The 23,235-nt window shown below is 41.4% G+C and overlaps 1 protein-coding gene across 4 annotated transcripts in view; it reads right to left on the bottom strand.

Moving 5' to 3' along the window:
• Positions 1 to 23,235, bottom strand: part of BEND5 (BEN domain containing 5) — a 1,107,701-nt gene that overhangs the window by 452,204 nt on the left and 632,262 nt on the right. For 2 of the 4 annotated variants that reach the window (XM_077333809.1, XM_077333808.1), the window contains one exon: positions 15,839 to 16,021. The exons of the other annotated variants lie outside the window; for them this stretch is intronic. In XM_077333809.1, the coding sequence (XP_077189924.1) occupies positions 15,864 to 16,021 (158 nt within the window). In that variant the 3' untranslated portion in view covers positions 15,839 to 15,863. Of the gene's footprint in view, positions 1 to 15,838; positions 16,022 to 23,235 lie in introns of those variants that run through there. 4 annotated transcript variants of the gene reach the window in all.

Below are 23,235 nucleotides of genomic sequence, written 5' to 3'. Positions count from 1 at the left end.
CAGAGGAACTGGTGCCTGGATCAGATGTTATTTCTGAGGGGTTGGAATCCCAGCTGGGCAAAGTCCCCCCCCCCCAACCATGATGTTTCCACATAGATTATATGCTAGAATCAGATCTTTGCATCATTTCTAAGCTGCAATAAGGGCAAGAGGTTCTATTTTTGGTAGACCACTGGTTAGCTTCCAAGTGAGGCAGATATTTGCACATCCCATCTATGTTTTAAATCCAATAAGGTGTTTGACCAGAAAAGGACAGCAATATAACAAAGCATCATTGCTGTTCAGTAATCATTAAAAGAAATTACATCTAATATTTGCATATATTTAATGATGTATTAAAATCTAGGCTCACTAACTTGACTTTACTTGACACTAATAGAGTCATTAAATGATAGTTAGAAAACATAGTAGGCCTCTTATTCAAATACTATATTTAAAGCCCATTTTACCGGGAGATAAAATGGGCGCTAGCAGGGGGAAAGGCAGGGTCGCAGAGAATGGGTGGCCGGGCGTGGTGGGTGTTGCAGGGCAGGCGGCCCAGCTCGGCGGCGGTGAGCCAGGCGCGGGGCTCACGGCGGAGTGTGTCGTCAGAGTTGGCGTGGCAGCGAGGCGTTCATCGGCGGCTTGCCTCGGCGGCGTCCTGGAACAGCGGGGACAGGCCGAGTCTCTTGGCAGCGGGGAGCGGTAAGTCGCGGGCGTGGGGGTAGTGCCAGGGACAGGTGTTCATTGGCGGGGTGGGAAGGGGGCGGCGTGGGGCAGGCGGGGACATTGGTTGGGGGTGGGGGTGCAAAGGAGGCGGGCGGCGTTGGCCGTGGAGGGGGGGTTAGCGGCGATGGCAGTGTCCGGGTAAGGGCAGTGGCTGGGTGGAGGGAAATGATATTTCCCGAAGTCTAGTTTTGTGGGCGAGTGTCCTCCCTGGCAGCCATCCGGCAAGGATGGCGGCTTGGGAGGACTGCAGAGTCTGCGGTGAGGGCTCCAGGAGACGGGCCAAGTGTCCAATAGGGAGGCGCGCTTTGCGCGCCTCCCAATTGGACACTTGGCTCTGGAGTGCTGCTCAGAGGAGCGAATCAGGAGCCATGGACAGAGCCCGCCCTAACTCCTCCCCACCAGCCCTTACTGCTTTATTTAATCCGCTCCGCAGGAGCGGATTAAAGATGGTTCCAGAAATGTTTTTCTTGGATCTGAATAAATTACACAGAAAAAGAAGAAATGCCAACAAAGCCCATCATAAAACAAAAAAGGAAGGCAAATACAGCAAGGTTACCACTCTCTGCCCTTTCCACACTCTTTAGCAGTGCAACACTATTGTATAGTTCATAAGACTATTTCTCTTTTTAAAATATAGTTCTTTGCTGTGCAGTCCTCTCACTCTACTGCAGGAGTATACTTTCCTATGATTATTATAATGCAACAAAACAGAGAATGCCTCCCCTCTCCCAACAGCTAGAGTCTTTTCTGCAGAGTTACCATCCTTTCCACTATGTTGTGGTAAGCAAAAAAAAAATAGGGGGCTGGATCAGCATTAGCACAAGTATACTAGAATGTCTAGAAAAAGCAAGGGGATTTTGTCATGCTCCTGCTTTCCCTATTTGCTAATTCATCTAACATAGCCATCTTGTTGGGGATGGTAAAACTGAAATCAATTAAATGCTGAATAGAGCAGTAGGAAATCAAATTTCCCTCTCTCTGGTTATCCTCCTTGCTTTGTTATAAATCAGCCTAGTATGCTTTCCCAAAGATCTGTCCCCAGGCAAGAGCAGAATTTGCTTTTAACCTTTGTAAATTAAAACAAGTTTGGAGTGCTCTTTGATTCAGTGCTGTAGTTCCATTTACTTTTGATTTTGTTTACTCATGCAATTCCCACTCTGTAGCATCAAAGTGTGGTGTGCGTAGTTAAGCATTGTTAATCTACATGATGAATATAACAAAGCTTATGAAAGAATCCCCAATGGCTGAGCATGATAAGACACTGGATAAAGCACTTGGCAGAACTACAGCTATACAGGATATCCAAACTCTTTCATCACTTGCAGGCAAAATGTAGCTAATAGCTTTAAAGTCTCCAGTGACTAGTGGGGACTTATTCTCCCCTTCTTAAGAAAAGTATGAGGGCCAATGTATGACCATAATAATTCCATTTACACTTGTCTGCTGTACCAAGATTTAAGGCAGGAGAAGGAAGAATCATCTTTCTTAATTGGATCATAATTGGATCATCAATCTATTTAGGAAAACAAATCCTAAAGTTCTTTTTCCCCCTCCTCACAGAAACTACACTGTTTGACTTCCTTCAGGTCAACTTACACCTCAGCCACAAAATGGGTAGAAGTTTCCTGGTGTCGTTCTCTTGATTGGGTTCCCACCCCCAATTGACATAGGTAGATATGATTGCTCTCCCAACTGCGTTGGAGACTGGATCAGGTTCAAGGTTTTAGTATTAACTGGAATATGTGCAGGACCACCTTTTCCTTTACACCCTCCCAAAGAATGTTAAGATCATTGGACCACAATCTGCTCAGGATCCCCAGCCCAAAGGAGGTGAAACTGGACTTGACCAAGGCCAGGGTCTTTCCAGCCTTTGTCCCACTCAAAAAAGCCAAGAGATAAGGGCCCTGTGGGACCTTAACCAGTTCCACAGAACTATTTCACCAGGCCTATAGTGCTGACCTCACTGCTAAAAACTGTGGGAAAATCTGCTCCAAGAACTCTAAATCCTCCTCCCCCTGTTTAAATTACCTGGGGGTAACTGATATGGCAAATGGTTTTTATGATTTTATCTGATTGTTGTATAACCATATTGTCACCTGCCTTGAGCTACACAGGAAGACAAGTTTAAAAATAAATTATTTATTACTGAAATAGGTAGCACCCTGCACATAACACATAGTAAAGTTAGTTTAAATTTTGGACATAGACTTTTCAAGAAAAGAACAGGAGAATAAAGATAAAGATGAACTGGGAAATGTGTGTCTCTTCCTAATTCTCTTTTCTGGCTTACTGCAAGAGTTTTATTAGCTATTTGGATAATTGGGATGGGGCATTATTATTATTGTTGTTGTTATTGCTATTACTGTTATTATTGTTATTAATTTCCTGCCATTCCTGAGACCGGCTCATGGTGGGTTATAAAGTGTCCAATAACCCCCCCAATAAAACACCATTAAAGCCGGACAAAATCATAGAACAAAACTGACACAAACATGGCAGAATTCCTCTATCATCCAACCCCTGGCCAACCTCTAATGAGGGGTGGAAAGAGGGTCCAAGATAGTAATGGCCTAACTGGTGGCTAACACCAGTGGGGACCCCAAACCAATCTTCCTCACTGCCCTGACATCAACCATAGACCTGGTAGAACAACACTGTTTTGCAGACCTTGTGGAATACCAAAAACTCCTGCAGCTCTCCCGGGAGCTCATTACACCAGGTAGGGGCCAGGACTGAGAAGGCCGTAGCCCTGGTTGAGGCCAGGCATGTTTCCCTGGGGCTGGGAATGACCAGTAAGTTTGAACCCACAGAGCGTAAGGCTATGCAGGAGCATAGGATGACAGGTATTCCCTTAGGTATGTGGGTCCCAGACTGCAGAGGGCCTTAAAGGTCAAAACCAAAACCTTGAGCCAGATCTAGGCAGCAACCGGCAACCAATGCAGCTGCCTCAGCACAGGCTGGATATGGGCCCTCTATGGTGTTCCTGTGAGGACCCTAGCAGCCACATTTCATGCAAGCTACAATTTCCAGATCAAGGACAAGGGCAGGTCCACATAGAGCGAGTTACAGATAATAACAATGCCTGGCAGGCTACGCTCTTCTAAGGAATCTTCGATACTAATTCAGTGTTGGCACTTTTGGGGGGAGAAAAACACTCTGTACACTTTTATTCAATGCATCTGTCATCTGAACTTTTCTATTTGTGCAGCAGCTTCTTTTAACAGATTTCATATCATTTTCTGTTTTTCTAATGTCTTTTAATTTTTTTAAAACAAGGCTTCCTTCAAACATACACATGAAATGTCACTATTTCAACCACAGATGTGCAAGACATCTCCCTCTGATGTGGAGTGATCTAGAAGGTGGGGTAAAAAGGAGGGACAAGCCTTTTGTTTTTGATGTCCAAATTAGATTACAAATTCACATAGCTCCTTTTAATGCATTCAGATTAAAAAGAAAGACAGAGCAATCTACAGAAGAGCCAATTTATGCAGATTTTTCTTTAAAGTTTAAGGCTTAAATATTTTTAGATAAAAATGTAATAAAATTCATCACGTCTCATGTTCAAAGATTGTAATAAGAGAATGTGCACAGAACTCCTGCCTTAATTTTCAGGTAAATGGTATAAAGCTAGTACAAAGACTAGTATGTATGCAGAAAATTAGTTTTTCCATTCCTTTTTACAGTTTGGTGACAAAGGAATACTACATAAGACACTGGAGCATAGATCAGCTAAGGCCAACTGAATATGTTTACTCAGTAATTCTCTATTGCAGCCTTTCTCAACTTTTTTACCACTGAGAAACCTCTAAAATGGGGGTCGTCAACACCCGGTCTGTGGACCAGTACCAGGCCGCCAAGGTCTTGGTACCGGGCCGGTGGCGGCTGCACCTGTCTCTTCCCCCCTGCCCCGCAGCGAGAAGCTCGCCAGGCCACAAGTGAAGCAGCCACCAAAATGGCCGGTTCGCTTGCAGCCCGGCTAGCTTCTCGCTGGGGGGGGGGGGAGAGGCAGGCGCGGCCGCCGGTGGACACAAACATGCATGTGCAGAGCTGCCACGCATGAGCGTTTGTGCCTGCCGACGGGGCCCAAACGCACATGCACGGCAGCTCCACACATGTGCGTTTGCACGGGGCTGCCACGCGTGCATGTTTGCGCCCGTCAGCATGGTGCAAACACGCATGTGTGCCAGCTCCGCAAATGTACGTTTGCTCAGCGCTGCCACGTGTGCGGTGGCCGCGCTGCTGGCTCTCCCCCACCCCCGGAAGCGGTCCTCATTGAGGAAATGTTTGGGGACCGCTGCTCTGAAACATTCTTTAGGCTTCAAGAAGCCCCAGAAGTGGTGCAATCGTGTGGAATATGATTGGGAAGCATAGCTGTGGACATCCCCACCTGGGACACCTCCTCCTCCCACCCACACCCAGCCCATCATTGGCCATTTGGGGGCAGTTTGACATGACCATATATATATGGTCATATCACCCAATAAATGTTGAACCAATTTTAAAATATATATATTAAAATGGTTAAATATATATTAAAAATTAATCAACTCCTACCCATTCAGGAAACCCTTCCAAGGCCATCAAGAAACCCCAGGGTTTCATGATACCCTGGTTGAGAAAGCCTAATCTATGGTCATTCTCTCCATGTGGTAAATTCTGGGTTCCTTTCATATCTTGCTTTTATAAAACAACAGCCAAACTAAGTTTTGGACCCTGCCCCAGTGACTGCTCTCCTTAGCCAGAAGTTACCAACCTTTTTAAACCAAGGAAGCAAATTATTCTCCCTACTTCCTTTTTTCCCATCACAGCTTTGTGAAGGTCAGTATGGTAGGTTAGTAAGGAGAAAGTGACTGACCCAATGCCTTTCAGTGACCTACATATCTGAGTGAAGGTTTGAACCTAGAGTGTCACCTAGTGTGACACTGATATTGTTACATGTGGGCATTAAAATCATTCCAGCTATTTTTGCTTACTAGCACATTTCTAATGGCAGAAATCAGCAGTGGGAATAGTGCTGGAATTTAGAGCACCGGTCACCTGTAACACTGTACTTTAAACAGCATGGACTTGGGATCATGTTAGTAGGCCCTTAAAAAGAAAGACTCCAAGCTTCAAGAAAAGTAATATCCGCTTTTGCTTTCAAAATTAAAAGGAAAAAAACACTATCATTTTTTCATTAAAAAGAGGATATATAACAAAAGCTGTCCTTTGTTGTCACACACTAAGGAGATGAAATGGCACATACAAAGCAGATAACACTCAAAGGTGTGGAATACATCAACAGCTAATATTAAACAACAACAACCCAGAGATCAGGAGGTAAGGGGTTTTTTCAATCTTGCATCTTCAATATTTTAACCAAGTCTAAAACAACATAACACTATTGTTCTTCCTTGTACAGATTATCAGCAGATGAATTTCTGTCTGCAGAACTGAAGAGGTCTTGTTTCAAAAGACTATAACAGAGATTAAAATCATATGAAGCCCATCAAGTTTCCCCATTTGTTTGTGATATCAGAATTTATTAAAAGAGATAGAAATTAGAGTAACACTTCTCAGGGATGGCTTGCAACTTCAGAGGCAAAAATAAATATTTTTCCACTGCCATGTCCTCCTTCTAAGATATTGAAAGAAAAATGACCTATTCATCAAGAAAACAGTACACATTACTTGAATTCACTCAGGGTATGTGGTGAGCAGGCTTTGACATCTGCAGTCAAAGAGGATCAAAGGGAGTAGATCACCCAACCTATAGGGGCTATAACTCCTATTGATTACCATGGAGTATATTAGCGTATGTCTACATTAAATTGTTTAATAGTAATTCCCCTTTTAAAAGGTATTCTGGATACTTCATTTCTGTCAAGAGAGCTGGGAATCATTGCCAATGAATTCATAGCATCTCATCAGCCCACAGTTTCATTGGCAAAACCTTGTGCAAAACTGATACACATTTTCCCCACTATAACCTGTAATAAGAAAGCTATAAAAACAATGACAATGCTGAAGTTTCTCAACAACAGAATATGACGAACTGTGTCCAGAGTTTCTGTAATGACACTCTTGAATACTATACCCCAAACAAGAAAGAAATGGTGGCATTATTCATAACAGAGTTAAATCACATTTGTCCCCAGATGAATAGTGAAAAGTGCAGAATACTCAGGCAATGATGAAAGTGAACCCTTTATGATGTATGACATAAAGAAATATAGGAAAAACTGGATATCTCTGAAGAAGAATGGAAGATGAAGCATGACAAGCACCCACATTTAAATGCCTACTAGGTCTAGTAATTGTGATCTACTATCATGCATAACTGAAAAAGAGGCAATCACTTTGAACCTGCAAGGGAATGTGGTAGGTACAGTTTGCTCCCAGAATATACAAATTTGTCACTAGAGAGAGAGAGAAAAATAACACAATTGTCACTTGGGTTATGTATATTTTTGTCACACAACTGCTTGCACACAACTTCTGACAGACATCTGAAATCCCCAGGCAGATTCTCTCGCACTAAGTGTTCCCAGATGCAGACCAAAGAAAGTCAGTTTAAAGTGCATCAATAAAGGATAAATTTGAGATCGTGAATAGTGGGGAAAATGCTAGATGGATAATGGAAGCAATGATTCACACACGGTTACAATAAACCTCTAAGGATGCCAGTCCCCAGATGGGACCTGGAGATCCCATAGAATTATAGCTCATCTCCAAGCAACAGAGATCAGTTCCCCTGGAGAAAATGGCTGCTTTGGAGGTTGGACTCCATAGCATTATACTCCTTTTTTCCCATCCTGGCCCCACCCCCATAGCCTCTAGGTATTTCCCAACCCACAGCTGGCAACCCTAGCTGGCTAGTTTTCAGAAAGGCATTGAATAGGCATCTGTCAATGTCACAGCTCTACTTTGTGTTGCTTCTAAGCAGGGAGTTAGATAAGAAACTATGATGAACTTGGGGTTCCTTCTAGGTCCTACAAGCTCTCATTCCATGTGCTCTCATTTCCACTTGGTTGAACAACAGCATCGCACTTTCTGGGATATATGCTGTGAAAAAATTATGTATCTATGAAATCTTCACACATAGCAGACAAACACACACATAAAACAAAACTTAAAAAGGCCCCATCAATACTATTTTCATTTTGCTATTAAAATATCTAGCATCACATTCTGCAGGGAAAGTATATTATCAAAATCTAAGCCTAATGACCTTGGCTATTCAGCAGACTTAATTTCAGTTAGAAGAAAGACAAATTAACTTCTATCATGATTTACAGACAGATTTCTAATGTAGGCCATTAGAATCCAAGCTTGGCCTCTAGCATAACACAGCACCACAGAGATATCCTGAATAATTACTACATGAAGCCCATAAACTTTTGTCTAGCTTGAGCATGTCTATTGGAAGGACATCCAATCTTAATTTAAGAACTTGGGGTGATGGAAAAACCCATTAAAGCCCTTAATAAATCATTCCACTGCCTAATTATTTGAACTCTCAAACATTTGCACATTCAAACTACCTCTCTTTTCATCTGCATTCATATATAAGCCTAAAACCATCATCACATACCACAGACCAAAATTATTTAGCAGTCTTGTAATAATAAATAGCACCAAGAGATTATATTTGCAAAATGATTTAAGCAACCACTCTCCTAAAAATTGACAGTCTCACAAATCCTGTTTGAGGCTAGCCTAATGATATTGTCCCTGTCATACAGACCTGGAGCAAATTTTGCAAGGTTCTACAAATTTAATTATTTAGCTAATACTCTCAATCAACAACTGTGGATGGTCATAGTGGAACAAAAATTTCCTCTGGTTGAGGTAATCTTGTCTACTATGAATGGGGGAAGAGTTTTGAAGGTCATCATAACTGTAGCACCACAGCTCCATGGAGTTGCTGACAGCAGCAGGGAGCTATTAGAAGACTATTAAGGATTCATTTAGAACATGTTAATAAGGCAAGAGAAGACACTTCCTTCTTATGAAGACTGCAGTGTTGCATACCCACTGTCAAGCAGATGATACTGCACAACTTTCTTCACTACGTGATATTTCTTCTCAAGTATATACTGCCAGTAAGAAGGCTACAGGCACTTTTATGAAGAAAAGTAGCAAGACAAATGCACTGCCAAGACCAAAAAGGCTCAAATTTTAGTAATCCCGGATGCCAGAAAGATGTCAGCTTCAATGGCCACGAAGCAAAGTTCAGTGCTGCTTTCTACTTGGCTGCTCCTTCTATAACAAAATTACTGAGTAGGAGATTTCTCTTCGAGGTATTATTTCAGCTTAAAATCATCACTACAAGCTTGGAGATTAACCTGCACATAAATCAACACCCTACTGGAAAAAGAAAATGTATGGGTTTATAGCAAAAATGTTTTTGCATACTTTTTTTTTGAGGGGGGGGGGTAGATATTAGGTATGCAGCCCCAGCATTGTGAAGTTCCCTGCATGGACACTGCCAAGGGTGTACTTGACGGAAATGATACTGAAACAACAAATCCAAGAAAATGAATAGTGGCCTCACACACTCTTAGCTCACGCAGATGATTAAACTCACAACGCATGTTATTTATGTGGCTTTTGAACAAAGTATGGGATGTGAGCAATTTTACTGGCATGCCAACCTATTGCAGTTAAGCAGCTTACAAAGATTACAGCTGCAGCTTTTGGAAACAGCCATTTGTCAGCTACCTTTATTTTATTTTTTAAAAATTGTCTCCTGCCTTCTACTAAAAACAACCAACCAACCCAGGGTGCTTATAATAGTAATTAGAATATAGTCATGGTAGAATAACAACACATGTTCCATTATCAAAATTAAAATATATTTAAAAAGCAAAATAAAGCACCCTGAAACAGCAGCATGTAAAGAATAAAATACTGATTTCAATACAAACTGATCAGGCCATTAGCAAAAACCCACCAAAGCAAATCCAGAAGTAATGACTACCTAAATCTCAGTGGAGTTCCAAAGCATAGCAACAACATGGAAAAATTGGCCATGGATGCACATGCACAAACTTTAGAGAAAGTTTACAGACTAGATGGAATAGCAGCAAAGTAATCCAGAGCTAATTATACCATGCTATGAGGAAATGCCAGATCCTGAGCTGATGATACCAACGTTAATAACAAATCTACTGACAGTCTGACTCTCAAAGGACATGTGGAACATACCTGCTCAGAAGCTACTTGGTCAGGGCCCCTCCCTCCTTCCCTTGCAAACACACATACCCACAGAGACTCCCTTCCCTTCCCCTTCCCCCCTTACCTGTTAGTTTCCTTCCCTCCCAAGAAAACACACACACACCCTTCCCCCCTCCCCCTTTAACCTCGGGCCGCCTCCCCCACTGCCTCAGCCCCTGCTGGCGGCTCAGGTATTGGCTGGGTCCCTGGAAGTCATTATTTAGAAGTGACTGATTCAGACATTTCAATACTAAGGAAGAAAGGTCCACATTTATTGCACTGTACAGCATCAGATTGGCTGTGAGAAATCCAATTTTCACACTAGTCTGTTTTGTGTTCAACAGGGCTCTTTTACAAAGTGAATACCGTTGCAACCACTGATTGCATCTGCTGCCAGGAAGTGGCTAAGTGTGAGCTTTCTATCCCCTCCTAGTCCACTTTGTGAGGCAACAGAGGTCAAATAATTATTTTATTATTCTTAAAATCTATAATTACTTGGGGGGGGGGATTATTTACTACTGCACCACTGGTGGTTTCTCCTTGGGATTTGCCAGGGATTGGAGCCAAAATCTGCAGGCACAGAAAAGTTTAGAAATACAGCATTCTATATTTGTATAGAGAGGGCATGGTTTTCTTTTCTTTTTTTATAATTGTATTATTTATTATTATATGAAGCATTTACAGAAAAGTAAAGAGAAAAAAAGCAACCAGCTGATATGGTTTGCCATCCTCTTTTAACATACATATTCAGTTCCCATCACATATTAATCCTAATCTAGAAGTTTTTACCATCTTTCTTAGCAAAATGATTGTTAATACATATGAGAGTATGATCTGTTATAAGAATATATTCTATTATTATCTTAAGTGATATAAGGTCGGTCCCCTTCATAAATTGGCCCTGACCTAAGAGTTATTGCGGCTGTCTTGTTAATACATATGAAGTATAGTTTGCCATCCTCTTTTAGCATACATATTGGCATACATATTCAGTTCCCATCACATATTGATCCTGATCTAGAAGTTATTACCATCTTTCTTAGCAGAGTAATTGTTGATACATATGAGAGTATAATCTATTATAAGAATATATTCTATTATTGTCTTAGATAATATAAAGTCAGTTCCCTTCATATATTGGTCCTGACCTAAAAGTTACTGCTGCTGTCTTTCCCACAGGAAACCAGGAGAATGCTCCACTGTTCATCACATCCTTCAGGTGGTCGCAGAAAATGAAATTGTGTTTTTTTCCATAGTAACGCCTGATGATTCCTACATAGAGTATTTCTAGTTGTCCTTCTGTCAGGGCCAAGGAAATCTCTTGCTTGATTCTTGCTTGCAGTCGCCTTTAAGTAGGCTCTGTATACTTTATCAATCCGGAGATATCTCCTGATAGCTTCCTGCGTGCTGTCGCCTTTGAATAGACTCTTTTTATTTTGTTGATCCAAATCACGTCCTGCTCTAAATAGACTTCCAGGTTTTCGGTGCTTTCCTTCCTTAAATCTGTTTTCCCAAGTTCTTCGAAGGTGCTTTTGATTTTTACGTCCCTAGCTCTCCCCCTCCTGTTGATTAACTTCCAGACATTGAATTCTCGTTTGAAGTATTGTTGGCTGAGTTGTGTTTTCATCAGCTGTTTTTTCCAAACCGTCGGTTCTGTCTAAAAGCTCTTTCTTAGTCTTTCGGATTTCCTTTTCCACCTTATTGACTGCTTTCAGTATCTTTGAGTTCCCTTCGCATAACAAATGGAAAAGCTGTGCCTTAGCTCATTTTTCCATAGTTCTAGGCGGTCACAAACTATAAACAGAAAGTCTCGTGAGGTCTCGCGGGAGCACGAGCTATCCAAAATTATCAATTTGTCGATCTCCGTATCAAGTCAGCTTCCCCCACTGAACTCTCTCCAACAAAACTTTAAAGTATCTCTTTTCTTTAAGCTCTCTCTTTGTTTGGTTAGTGGGTATAATTAGCTGGGAGCCTCTCACTCGACAAAAGAATTCACTTGTAAATTGGTTGAGGAGGGGGGGGGAGAGCTTGTGGGGAAAGAAAAGGAAAAGCCAGAAAACTCACAGTCTTTACTGTTGTAGACTTCGGCTCCTGTCAGTCTGGTAAAAGATGATCTGGGAAGAATGTAGGGTCAGCTGGTCGTTTCAGGCTTAGAAAGTTATTTACGACAAGGGCGCCATCATGACCTTGAGCACATGCTGCGGCGATCCGGAGAGCTTAGTCTCCCTCCCTCTCCACGGATCTGTAGGACCCTCAGGATGCCGTTCCTGGTTCCTGGGGCGACCGGCGAGCGAGATTTGCGTATCTGCTCAGGTCTGCCAGGTGCGGTTGCTCCTGACCCTCAGCATGGCTTAAGAGCCGGACAGAAGCCCAGCTGTTACGGCGCCATCTTCAGTCGTCTCTGAGAGGGCATGGTTTTCAAAAAGAATTCAGGGTGGATTGGAATACAGCTGATCCTACCATCTGCCCTTGAATATTCCATTCATTTGTGTTCTCAAAGGGTACAGGAACTGCTAAATGATCAAGAAATAGATTCTGGGGCTATGCTCAAATATCTAAAACCGGCAGCTAATGCAGGTCAGGAAAATGGGGACACATTTTGGCGGCGGAGCAGCTGAAACGCCAAAATATGTCCCCTTGGAAAACACAGCCACATGGAAAGTTTCCACCAGATGGGTGGGTTGTTTTTTTTTGCAGGAAGTTGAGAACGCAATCCCACCTTCCTGGCACCAATGTTGTGCATAAGCAGGGATTAAACCTGTTGCCATGCAGACGCCGGCCCAGCCTTTTCTGCCCATGCATAATCAGTCTTGCAGAAACTCTGCTAAAGAGTGTAGGGAAGTTACCTGAATCCCCCAACCTTTGCCTCTGAAAATTTTGGAATTAATGCACAAGGGAATGAAAAATTATCCATAAAATTAGATGCATTGAAAATGGTACCATGTACTACAGTATCCATGTCTCCAATATTTCTTATTCAGAGGTTACTTTTGAACTTGGAAGTTCATTTTAGCTATCATCACAGATAAGAGGGACTTCCACAAGGCAGAGGTGGGGTGAAACATGAGGTAGGATATTTTGGTAGGTAGAACTGAAGTAAAATGTAATAGAAATGCTTCGGAAGGATAGTGTGACTTGCACATCCTCACTGTGGAATCATAAGCCATTACTTTATTACCAGCCACGTGTTTTAAGTCAACAAACATCTGGAAACTAAAAGTGGGGAGGTAAGCCAAAGCAGCAAGTTACAAAATGGGGGGGGGGATAATCAAGCATCTATCAAAGGGACATTAATTAGATCTCAGAAAACAGCATCTGTAATTAATTTTCTGATGATTTTACAAATAACATCAAGTAATTGAAATTATAATTTCCACAATGTTTATAAATTGCTAAATTAATTAACAGTTAATCATTAGGGATGAAGGAATCTTCAATATAATTCAGTAGACTCTAAAGCAGGCTTTCTCAGTCTTTCATGAAATCCTGGGGTTTCTTGATGGCCCTGGAAGGGTTTCCTGGATTTATATGAGTATTAACGTTTACATTTTTAAATTTTGTTTAAAATGTATTGGATTACGTGACCATATATGGTCATGTTGATCCACCCACCCCTCACAAAATGGCCAATGATGGGCCTAGAGGAGATGGGGAGGGGAAGGTCCCTGGGTGGTACGTACACAGCTATGCTTCTCAACCATAATCTGTAGGATCATGCAACTTCTGGAGTTTCTTAAAGCATGAAGAACGTTTCAGATGCCACTGGATTGGGCTTCCCTCCTCTCTTCTCAGGTTCTCCCCTTCTTTCTTCTATTCTTGCTTGGTATGTTACCTTGCTGACAGCAAACTCAGTAAGCCAGATTGAAGATGGCTAGGATGATGGGGTTTATCAAACATTTTACCCTACCGCTGTAAACCATGCTGAGCCCACCAGCAGAGAGGGGTAGTATATAAGCTGAATAACAAAACAATCAACCTTCTTACTTTTTAAACCATCTATCAAAACCAGCTATACCCTGATGACATTATCTATTTTATTTGCATTACATCACACTAATAATTTTGTTCTGAAAAATGACTTCATAGAACTGTGGCAAGGTTAAAACTGTCATCAAGGTAAAAATTACTGTCATATTGTATTAGATGATGAAAAAGTGTGAGATGAGGTGTGGAATTAAGTACATCATCTCCCAGTACTGAAGTAAAATGACATCACAGTTGAAATAACTCTTCCCAGTTATTTTTTGATGTTATTGTGGGTTCTTTGCTGTTGGACATTTGTCCAAGTAAGTTTACCCAATTTTTCTTTTATCTTTAATTTTAGTTGCAAGTCACCTCATGAGCAAAATTAAGTGACAGAATATTGATGTGTTAACCAAAAACTGGAGGAAAATTCATTCCTCCAAGACCACGCTACATGTTAGCTTTGTTGTTGTTAGGTGCAAAGTCATGTCTGACCCATTACAACCCCATGGACAATGATCCTCCAGGCCTTCCTGTCCTCAACCATTCCCTGGAGTCTATTTAAGCTCACACTTACTGCTTCAGTGACTCCATCCAGCCACCTCATTCTCTGTCGTCCCCTTCTTCTTTTGCCCTCAACATGTTAGCTTAGTTATCTCCAAAGATATATTTAGTACGTCTTAGATGCAAAATGCAAAAGTAACTATATATTTTTAAACGACTCTACTTTCAACTTCAGTCTTTTTAATAACCAAGGCTAATATGAGCTTCAATCTTTTTAATAATTATGGCTAATGTGATCTTCAGGCTATTGCCTAAGGATAACATAAATGAACACTGACCAAGCTGACAATCACTGCTTAGAATACTTCGTAAGTATAATCTTTAAACATCAAAATGTTTTCTATAGTATACTATTGTATTGTAGAAATGAAATATGGTTTGAATGATAGTCTAAAACATTCAACATAAAAGAAGGTATGATTCAAGTTGATCTTGAATATGGCTAACCTGGACAAAACTGCACTTTTAAAATTTAACAAACTATACCAGCTATGAAGTCATACCCAAGGTGACAGCCATCAGTTGCCAGAGTAAACATAAAGTGATATGCAGGGCCCAGGTACAGACATGCCAGAAACCCTTTCTCACCACACAGAACTTCTATGGCATGCTGAAAACACTTGCCTGGCTTGCTACGTCTTTCTATGAATTACTGTGCAGGAAGCATGGGGGGAAGCTACAGGTGGAAAGCAAATCTTAAAACACTCAATATTTAGATATTTATGTAAAAGGCATTAATTTAAAATGACTTTCACAGGAAAGACATTTTAAAAAATTATCCTCTATTATGCTACATTATGACTTAAAAAAATACTATTAAACTAGAATGACCTCTAAGGGATAACTGTAACATATGTGTTAAATAGGAATTACAACATTTCCAGTAGCTGCTCTTTTTAAAAATAATATATAAACGTATAAATATCTAAACATATAACAGTCGTCTAAACTGATACCGGCTATAATCCATACTGTTATGTATCTTGTGCAGTCCTTCGGACTTTAATGCGACTAACTGAAAATAAATAGTTTATATTTAAAGAAAGTCAGATATAAAAAGCATGACGATGTTTAATTAATTTAAGAATAGAGTACATCATTTGAGAAACAAAGGTGGAAAGCAACGTCGATGATGGTAATAGGGTAACGCTATGGTTACACAGGTCTGTGACTTGCAAAATTAGAAACTCCTGGCTGAACCGCAGTTAGCATGTTGCTTTCCTTGGCACAACTTGGGAATTCCGAGGTGCATCACCATTCAGTGAATTTGGTGTATCATTATATGTATATGATATTGCATAATGGATTTTAAGAACTATTAAACATTATACTACAATCCACACCAAAAAGTCAGTCACCCCCCAAGTGTGAATGTCATGAAAATCAAGACTACCACCAAACCAAAAGACTAACACTTTATTAAAAATTTATTGCAAATTATATTTTGCTTCTCTTTTTTCTTCATTTTTACAAGATTTATTGATATCCATGATTTTTTCACAAATGTACTTGTTCACTTTGGAGAGTCTCTGTGCAATTTCAGTTTCATCCACAGTTTCTTGTGCTATCCGGTCATACAAACATTCTGGAATGAAGAGAAATGACATTTAGGATTGATACCTCAGCAGTTTTTATATAGAGTACGCATCAATTGAGCAAGGTAACCAACAAATGCAATAGGAAGACATTTACTGAAGAAATTGTAAAAGTGACAAATAATTCAGGAAAGAAGTGTCTGCAAAAAAAAACTACCAAGAAAACTATCATTAGAATCAACTTTTTACATGCAAACCTAGTGAACACAGAGAATGAAAGAACAAAAATTGCTGACTGGCTTTTTGAGTCATAATCCTTCAAGTGGCCATCTCCCATTTTGAATGACTTATTGGCCCAGCCAAATTTAAACTCTCCACTTGCTCACAGGACATGAGGCTATCCTGAGGAATATCCTGCTCTTGCCCTGTCAGTTTTGTTTTTGTGATGACTGCAGCAGGCTCATATCCTTAGATTCTATTATATCCCCCCCCCCCATGTTTCTTCCTTGCTGTTGAGGCATTTTCTTAAGAATTTGCTTCCTCTGTCACTAGCACTTCCACATGAGCAAGATCGATTTTTCCCCCAAGGAACAATTATACATAAGTGCTGGGGATGAAGGAGGCAAGTACTACAGAGAAGGAAAGGAACAACATTATAGGATTCAAGACACTATAATTCCCAACTTCTTGCACTTGGCTTGTCTACTCTCATTACCACTATCCTTAGTTTACAATATCAATGATGAACAAAGGATTTATCCCCTTCAACAGCATGTTAGTATTATTTATTATTTAGACTTTTATTTCATCCTTCCTCATCAGACTCATAAAATCATAGAGTTGGAAGAGGCCATCCAGGCCATCTAGTCCAACCCCTAAGGTGGATCACTATATATTTAATATCACATTAAAAGAATTCTAAAATACAAATATATTTGCAACACAAAAAAATGTCAATATTGTCCTTAAGACAATGGAGCATAGTTTGACAGGTACAGGCAGAGAAGCAAGTGAGATCAGATGTCAAATATCTCGCCCCAATCATACGCATGGTAGAACAGCTCTGTCCTGCAGAACTGTCTCATTTGGCAGAGAGTTCCACCAGGCAAGGGGCAGAGCAAAAATGGCCCTGCCTCTGGTTGATGCCAGTTTGATCTCTTTAGGACCAGCAAATTTAAGTAGATTTTGGTCGCTAAACCTTTATGCCATTTGGCATCAGTCAGTGGCTGTCAGAGGCTCCTTCACAGCAGGCCTGAAGAGAGGGGAGAGGGAGAGCACTCACCAGCTCTGTCAGTGTACTGAGGCAAAGTGAGGGAAGGTCCAGTTGGACGTGACAGTTATGACACCCTTGGGGCGAAAAGGGCTGGCATGGCTTGTCCAAGCCTCCATTCTCACCCCTCTCGGCAGCCCTACCAACCTCCTCTCCCTGCAGTGGTCAGGGGCAGACTGGTGGTGATGTTACCAGATTGCCCCTGGCTGGTCTGGGGGGGGCAGGCTGGTCACCTCCCTGTTGGGCTCAAGTCCGGGGGAACAGGGCCAGTCTGATCTCTGGACCAATTGGAAGGCACTCCAATTGGTCTAAAGATTGGACTGGACTCTCTGCCCACCTAGGCCTTAGCTTTTTATTTTATACAGTGAAGCTGTTCCACATATGTTGCCATTTCTACTGCAATAGTGTGGCTATTTTTTCTTGTTCTAATAAATGACTCCCAAACCCATTAAATGATTTTAGTTTTACTTTGCTTTACCCTGAAATCTCATCACTGGCCATTTGGATTACTTAATAGAAAACCTTAGAGATTCACTTAATTAACAAGTTTTAAAGCATTGTTAATGCACCACATTAAAATTATGACAATGAAGTACTCTGTGTCCACTGTAGATTACACCTACCAGAAATACTGACATGTCAGAAATTTAATGAAAGCTTATTTTTCAGTGACAGTTTACAACATATACTTTGGTAACTTTCCTTAAAATAAACAATGCAACAGGGAATACTAAACAGCTAGAGAAATTAGTACCATTATAGTCTTACTTCATTTTCAAAAAGGTTTTTCTAGGCACAGAGGATAAGAATACAAATCATTCAGCTATGGATGTTATGAGTTCTTTTTCTGAAATGTAAAAAGTACTAGACACATTAAAAATACTAAAATTCCGGGTATAATCAAAGCTAAAAAGATCAACACTAGGAACGGACACAAACTGCATTTTTGCAGTTTGGTTCGTGGTTTGCGACTGAACCATAAATCAAATCATGAACTGAATAAACCAGATATGCTGGTTCTGAATAGAACCATTCAGGTAGGTTTGTGCACCATTTCAAATTTAAAACCCTGCTTCCTGTGAAAGCACAGGTTAACAGAAAGCAGAGATTTAAATGGCTTCGAGACATTAAAACGAAAGAGCTGAGTAGTGCTCCTGCTCTGAGCCACATAAACCCACTGGTTTTGCTCCTTGCTGCTTCGAAGCAGGCAAAGGAGCACAATCAGAAGGTTAAACATGGGGTCAAGTGCTTCTCACAGCTTTGTACTCCCAGCAAAAAGGAAGTGGTGAAATGCCCACTGGAAGGCATTTAACCCCTTCCTGTCTGGTAGCTGCAGTTAGCAAAAAGGTGGGGGTGAAGTGCCTACAGGAATGTACTTCACTCATACCTTTTTGCTGGACCAGCTGCCTGCTTGCACAGCCCTTTTACTATGGGCTGCTCCAGGAACCCTGAGGAAGCTGAACTCACAAGGAGAGATGTCATGGAACTGCTCATTTGCCAGGCAGCTGAGCTGGTGCCGACTTTTCGGCACCAGATCAGCTGCCCAGGGATGCTTAGTGCAGCCCCTTTCAATTGACCTAGTTGCCTCAGGATGCCTGACACAGCTGGGCTGGCACAGAGAAGTCTTTCCCAACCAGCTTAGCTGTCACCCCTGGGCTTCCTTGTACAGTCCATTTAAAGGGGAGGAGGTGGGGTAGTGTTCCCAGGAAGGCATTTCACTTCCACCTTTCTCCTGGCTGTGGATGATGTGGGCAGGATCTCCTGGGGTCTTCCAACTTTCTTCTCTCTCGGGCAATCCATGGTCAGCAGAAAGAGGGGCTCCCCTGGGAAGGGTCTTTCTGTCAGCCACAGAAAGGAATGTGGAGGGGGGGAACATGCCTCTGACACTTCAGTCTTTCCATTTAAGTCCTTTCAGCTTCCTGTGGCTTTCTCCCACACCATTTTAGTAGTTTTCTGCTTCCTATACAAAGCCACCGAATGCTAAAAGCAGGATTTGTGGTTGGAAGCCATTTAAACCCTACTTTCTGCTACCCACAGCTTTCTGCAGGGAACAGAATGCAGGGCTGTTTAAACTCCTGTTTTCTGGTCCCAGCAGTTAGATGAATGGAGAAAAAAGTTGTGGTGGTTTAAGTGGCTCTGAGTCATTTAAACCCTGCTTTTTGCAAAAGCCATGGAGGGTTTAAATGGCTCTGAATCATTTAAACCAAACTGCTGATCAGTGGGGAGCTCCCAACTGCTCAGCTGTTTCTCATGAAGAAAGCAGGGCTCCTCATTAACTGTCACAAACTGGTAGTTCAACCCAGTTCTTCAGTTTATGAACTCTGTTTCACAAACTATGAAAATGCCAAAATTTGTAGCAAACTACGGTTCGTCAGCTCCTTTTTGTCCAACTCTAGTAGATGCCAACATGCATTAAAGATACAACAACAAAAAATAAGGAAAGAGAAGAAAATAAATATTCAAATGCTACTCTGAATTAAAAAAATGGACAAATTGTTATCAAGACAAAATATATCCTTTCTCCATCAATACCAAAGCATCATATATTACAATCTAAATACATATTTTAAAAAAGCAGTATAGGTTGTTTGCATCTACAGTTCCCAACTAAGCAATAGTTTTTAGACATCTACATGAAGATCTACAAGCTAATAGTAGTGAAAGCAAACTAAATAAAATGAGGAAGGCAAGCTGAGCACACTGTGCGCATGTAGCAACAAGGTGAGATAGCCAGGAAGCTAAAGTTTCTTCCTTTTACTAAACATTACAATAAATTCCGTTTGTATTAATACCTTAAGCTTTTGGATTTAAAAACTTTTAAGGACATTAAAAGCCTTAAGGACAGAGAAAGCCAGCAGAAGCAGGTGGGGACTATCTAATGTATCATACAGACTGTCACCTTTGGGCAGAATCTGCAATGAGCTCCTGGCTTTCAGGGAGCAGGTCTGTTGTCTTGAGACCAAGACTGTTGACCTAGAGAAGCTGAGAGAGATACAGAAGTATGTGGATGAGACATTTAGGAACCTGTTATAGATGTCTTGTTCCCATGAAGAAAGATCCTGAGATAGGTAGAAGTCAGGTTGAAGACTCCTTCAGATGATGAACTAATAAGGTCTCCACAAACTGCTGTTGGGGGAAGGCAAACTCTAAATAGCGTGTAAACTAATAAATAAGGTCTGTAGAGACACTGATTTGTAATGGGTATTTTAGCTATATTGTGTACTGCCTGGCTGGTGCAGGCAGTAGATATATACAGCCAGTCAGGGATACAGCCTAGACCAGGGGTAGTCAAATTGCAGCCGTCCAGATGTACATGGACTACAATTCCCATGAGCCCCTGCCAGCGTTGACTACCCATGAGCCCTGCCGCAGTTTGACTACCCCTGGCCTAGATAGTCTGCCTGGTTGTATGGGGGAACAGTCAGTAATAGCACTTCAGTTTGGCACTGACTGAGAAAATGCAGCTGTGTGTTCTTAGAAGTGAAACATAAGGTGTTAGGCATGAAGTTAAAATCTGGAACCAAGTCAGCATTTTCTGAAAAGTTACTATTCCATGTGCAGAAAACGATAGATAAGAGATTAGGGCTATGAACAAGCAGATGAGATCTTATTGCTGGGGGGCAGGATTTAGATTTGTAAAGCACTGGGGAACATTTTGGAAAAAGCTAAGCCTATGCAAAAGAGACAGGCTCCACATGATCAAAAAGGAACCAAACTGATGGCAGAGTAGCTATTAAATAAAAGGATTACAAGCATTTGGAAGTATTTGACAACCAATAGCTAAGGGTTTAACATTCTAAATGGAAACAACACTAATTTAAGTAAATTAAAAGGGTTATAGAGGAAAATGAGCATCAAGCTCTCTATGACTATACCACTTTAAATCATAGGTTTCTAAGATATCTGTATAAACAACTGTACCTTGTTTCCCTATCCAAGCATCCTTTACCAATGTGACCTTTTCTGTAATGGGGTCACCTCTCGCCCATAGTGCACTGGGGAACCCAGTGCTAGATCATTCGTACATGTTCTGATTCTGGGTCAGGGTTTCATACATAGCAGAGCAACTCTCTAGTCGGAATCTATTGAACATCAGCCCTTGGCACAAACGTCTTTAGGAGTCAGCTTGCTGTAGTGGTTAAGAGCAGGTTTTAATTTGGCGAGCTGGTAAGCAGTTTGCTGTACAGGGCACTGGACTGGTTGAGGGCAGCCTAAATGCAGAACCTGAAGGCCTGTTTGACCTCTGTACCACTGATTGTGGGTCTTAAGTGGTGTCTGGCTGGATACTAACGGGAACAGGAACTAGATAGACCATTAATCTGATCTAGCAGGGCTCTTTCTATGCTCTCACGTTTGTTTGTTTGTTTGTTTGTTTGTTTGTTCGCTCACCCGCTCACTCACTGACTATCTATACCGCTGCTCTCAGAATTTGCTGGCTTGCGGTGGTTCACAAACGTATCATAAAAACAATATCTCAATAATAAAAACATTCTTATTTAAAAGTTCCCCTAAAAGACTAACAATATTTATAACAATAATAATGATATAATGGCGGTACACATTTATAGAATCCCCCCCCCCCAACACTTCTAGTAGTTGGCAACAGATGATACATGTGGCCGAGGATGGTAGACGGAAGATTTTAACGGCCGAACAGATTACTACTTAATCCTAAACCTGGAGGGAAGGGGAGTCTGTTCTTAAACCCCTGGAGTTCAGCCCCACCTCAACCAAATGCCTGGTGGAAGAGCTCCATTTTGCAGGCCCTCCAGAACCTCAGGAGGTCAGTTTGGGCCTGCTGCTCTTCAGGGAGTTTGTTCTATCAGGTAGGGGCCAGGACTGAAAAGGCCCTGGTCCTGGCCCTGGTCAAGGCTAGGTGTGCCTCCCAGGGTCCCGGGACCCTTAGCAGATTCATACCTGCATAGTAAAGGGGGGCATAAGGAGGCAAATGGTCCCGTAGGTAGGCTGGACCCAAGCCACGTATAGCCTTAAGGGTCATAACCAAGACCTTGAACGTGATCTGGAAGCAGACAGGTAACCAGTGCAGTTGTTTCAGCAGCGGCTGAACATGGGCCCGCCAAGATGACTCATTAAGGACCCAAGCCGGCGCATTCTGTACAAACTGTAATTTCCAGATCGAGGACAAGAAAGCATTAAGGGAAAGCAAGCGCACACTGAATTTACCATTTTATTTCTATGACTACCAAATGAAATCTCACTTTTTGGTATTGCATGTAGACTGCTAGAAGAAACACATCCTAATAAACCTTAATGTGCATATGGATCAGGTACATACCAACGTCTTACAAATATTCTCTAGCATGATGCTATGAGGCTGTCCAGCTGAGTTCAACAGGATCACAACTTTAGGAATATTTTATAATATAGTTTCAGCACCCAAGATATAATACGAAAAAATGCTTCACTACAATGTTTTTTACAGTAAGAATAGTTCGGTTCCCTATGGAAGTGGTGTGCAAATAGCAGCTAGACAAGCACAACTAGCCATGATTTTCTGGAGGTAACCCGGAGGACTGCAGACTGGATTTTTGTTCAGTTAGGTGGATAGGGAACTGTTTAAGGAGGTGAGCAGTGGCATGCCATAGGGTTTGATAGTGGGTCCAGTATTTTTCAACATATTTATTATATTTGTATACCACCCTCCCCGAAGGCTCAGGGTGGTTTACAGGAAACAGAAATGATACAGATAACTCAGTTTACAATAATAATTATTATTTTATCAATAATCTGGATGTGGATGGACTATTCATTAAATGTGCAGATGTCATCAAATTGAGAGGAGTAGTAAACACCCCTGAAAATGGGGATAGGGTTCAACAAGATCTGAACATGCTGGAAAAGTGGGCAAATGAGACCGAGATGAAATTTAATAAGGATAAGTGCAGAATTCTACATTACAAAACTGAGAAGCATGCATAATGGATGGGAGGTACACCTTTGGGTAGCAGTGTGTGTGAATGAGATCTTGGGGTA

The sequence above is a fragment of the Paroedura picta genome, chromosome 4, assembly GCF_049243985.1.
Source record: "Paroedura picta isolate Pp20150507F chromosome 4, Ppicta_v3.0, whole genome shotgun sequence".
Taxonomy (NCBI): domain Eukaryota; kingdom Metazoa; phylum Chordata; class Lepidosauria; order Squamata; family Gekkonidae; genus Paroedura; species Paroedura picta.
Note: the sequence above shows the minus strand (reverse complement) of the source record. Positions and strands in the feature narration are given on the sequence as shown.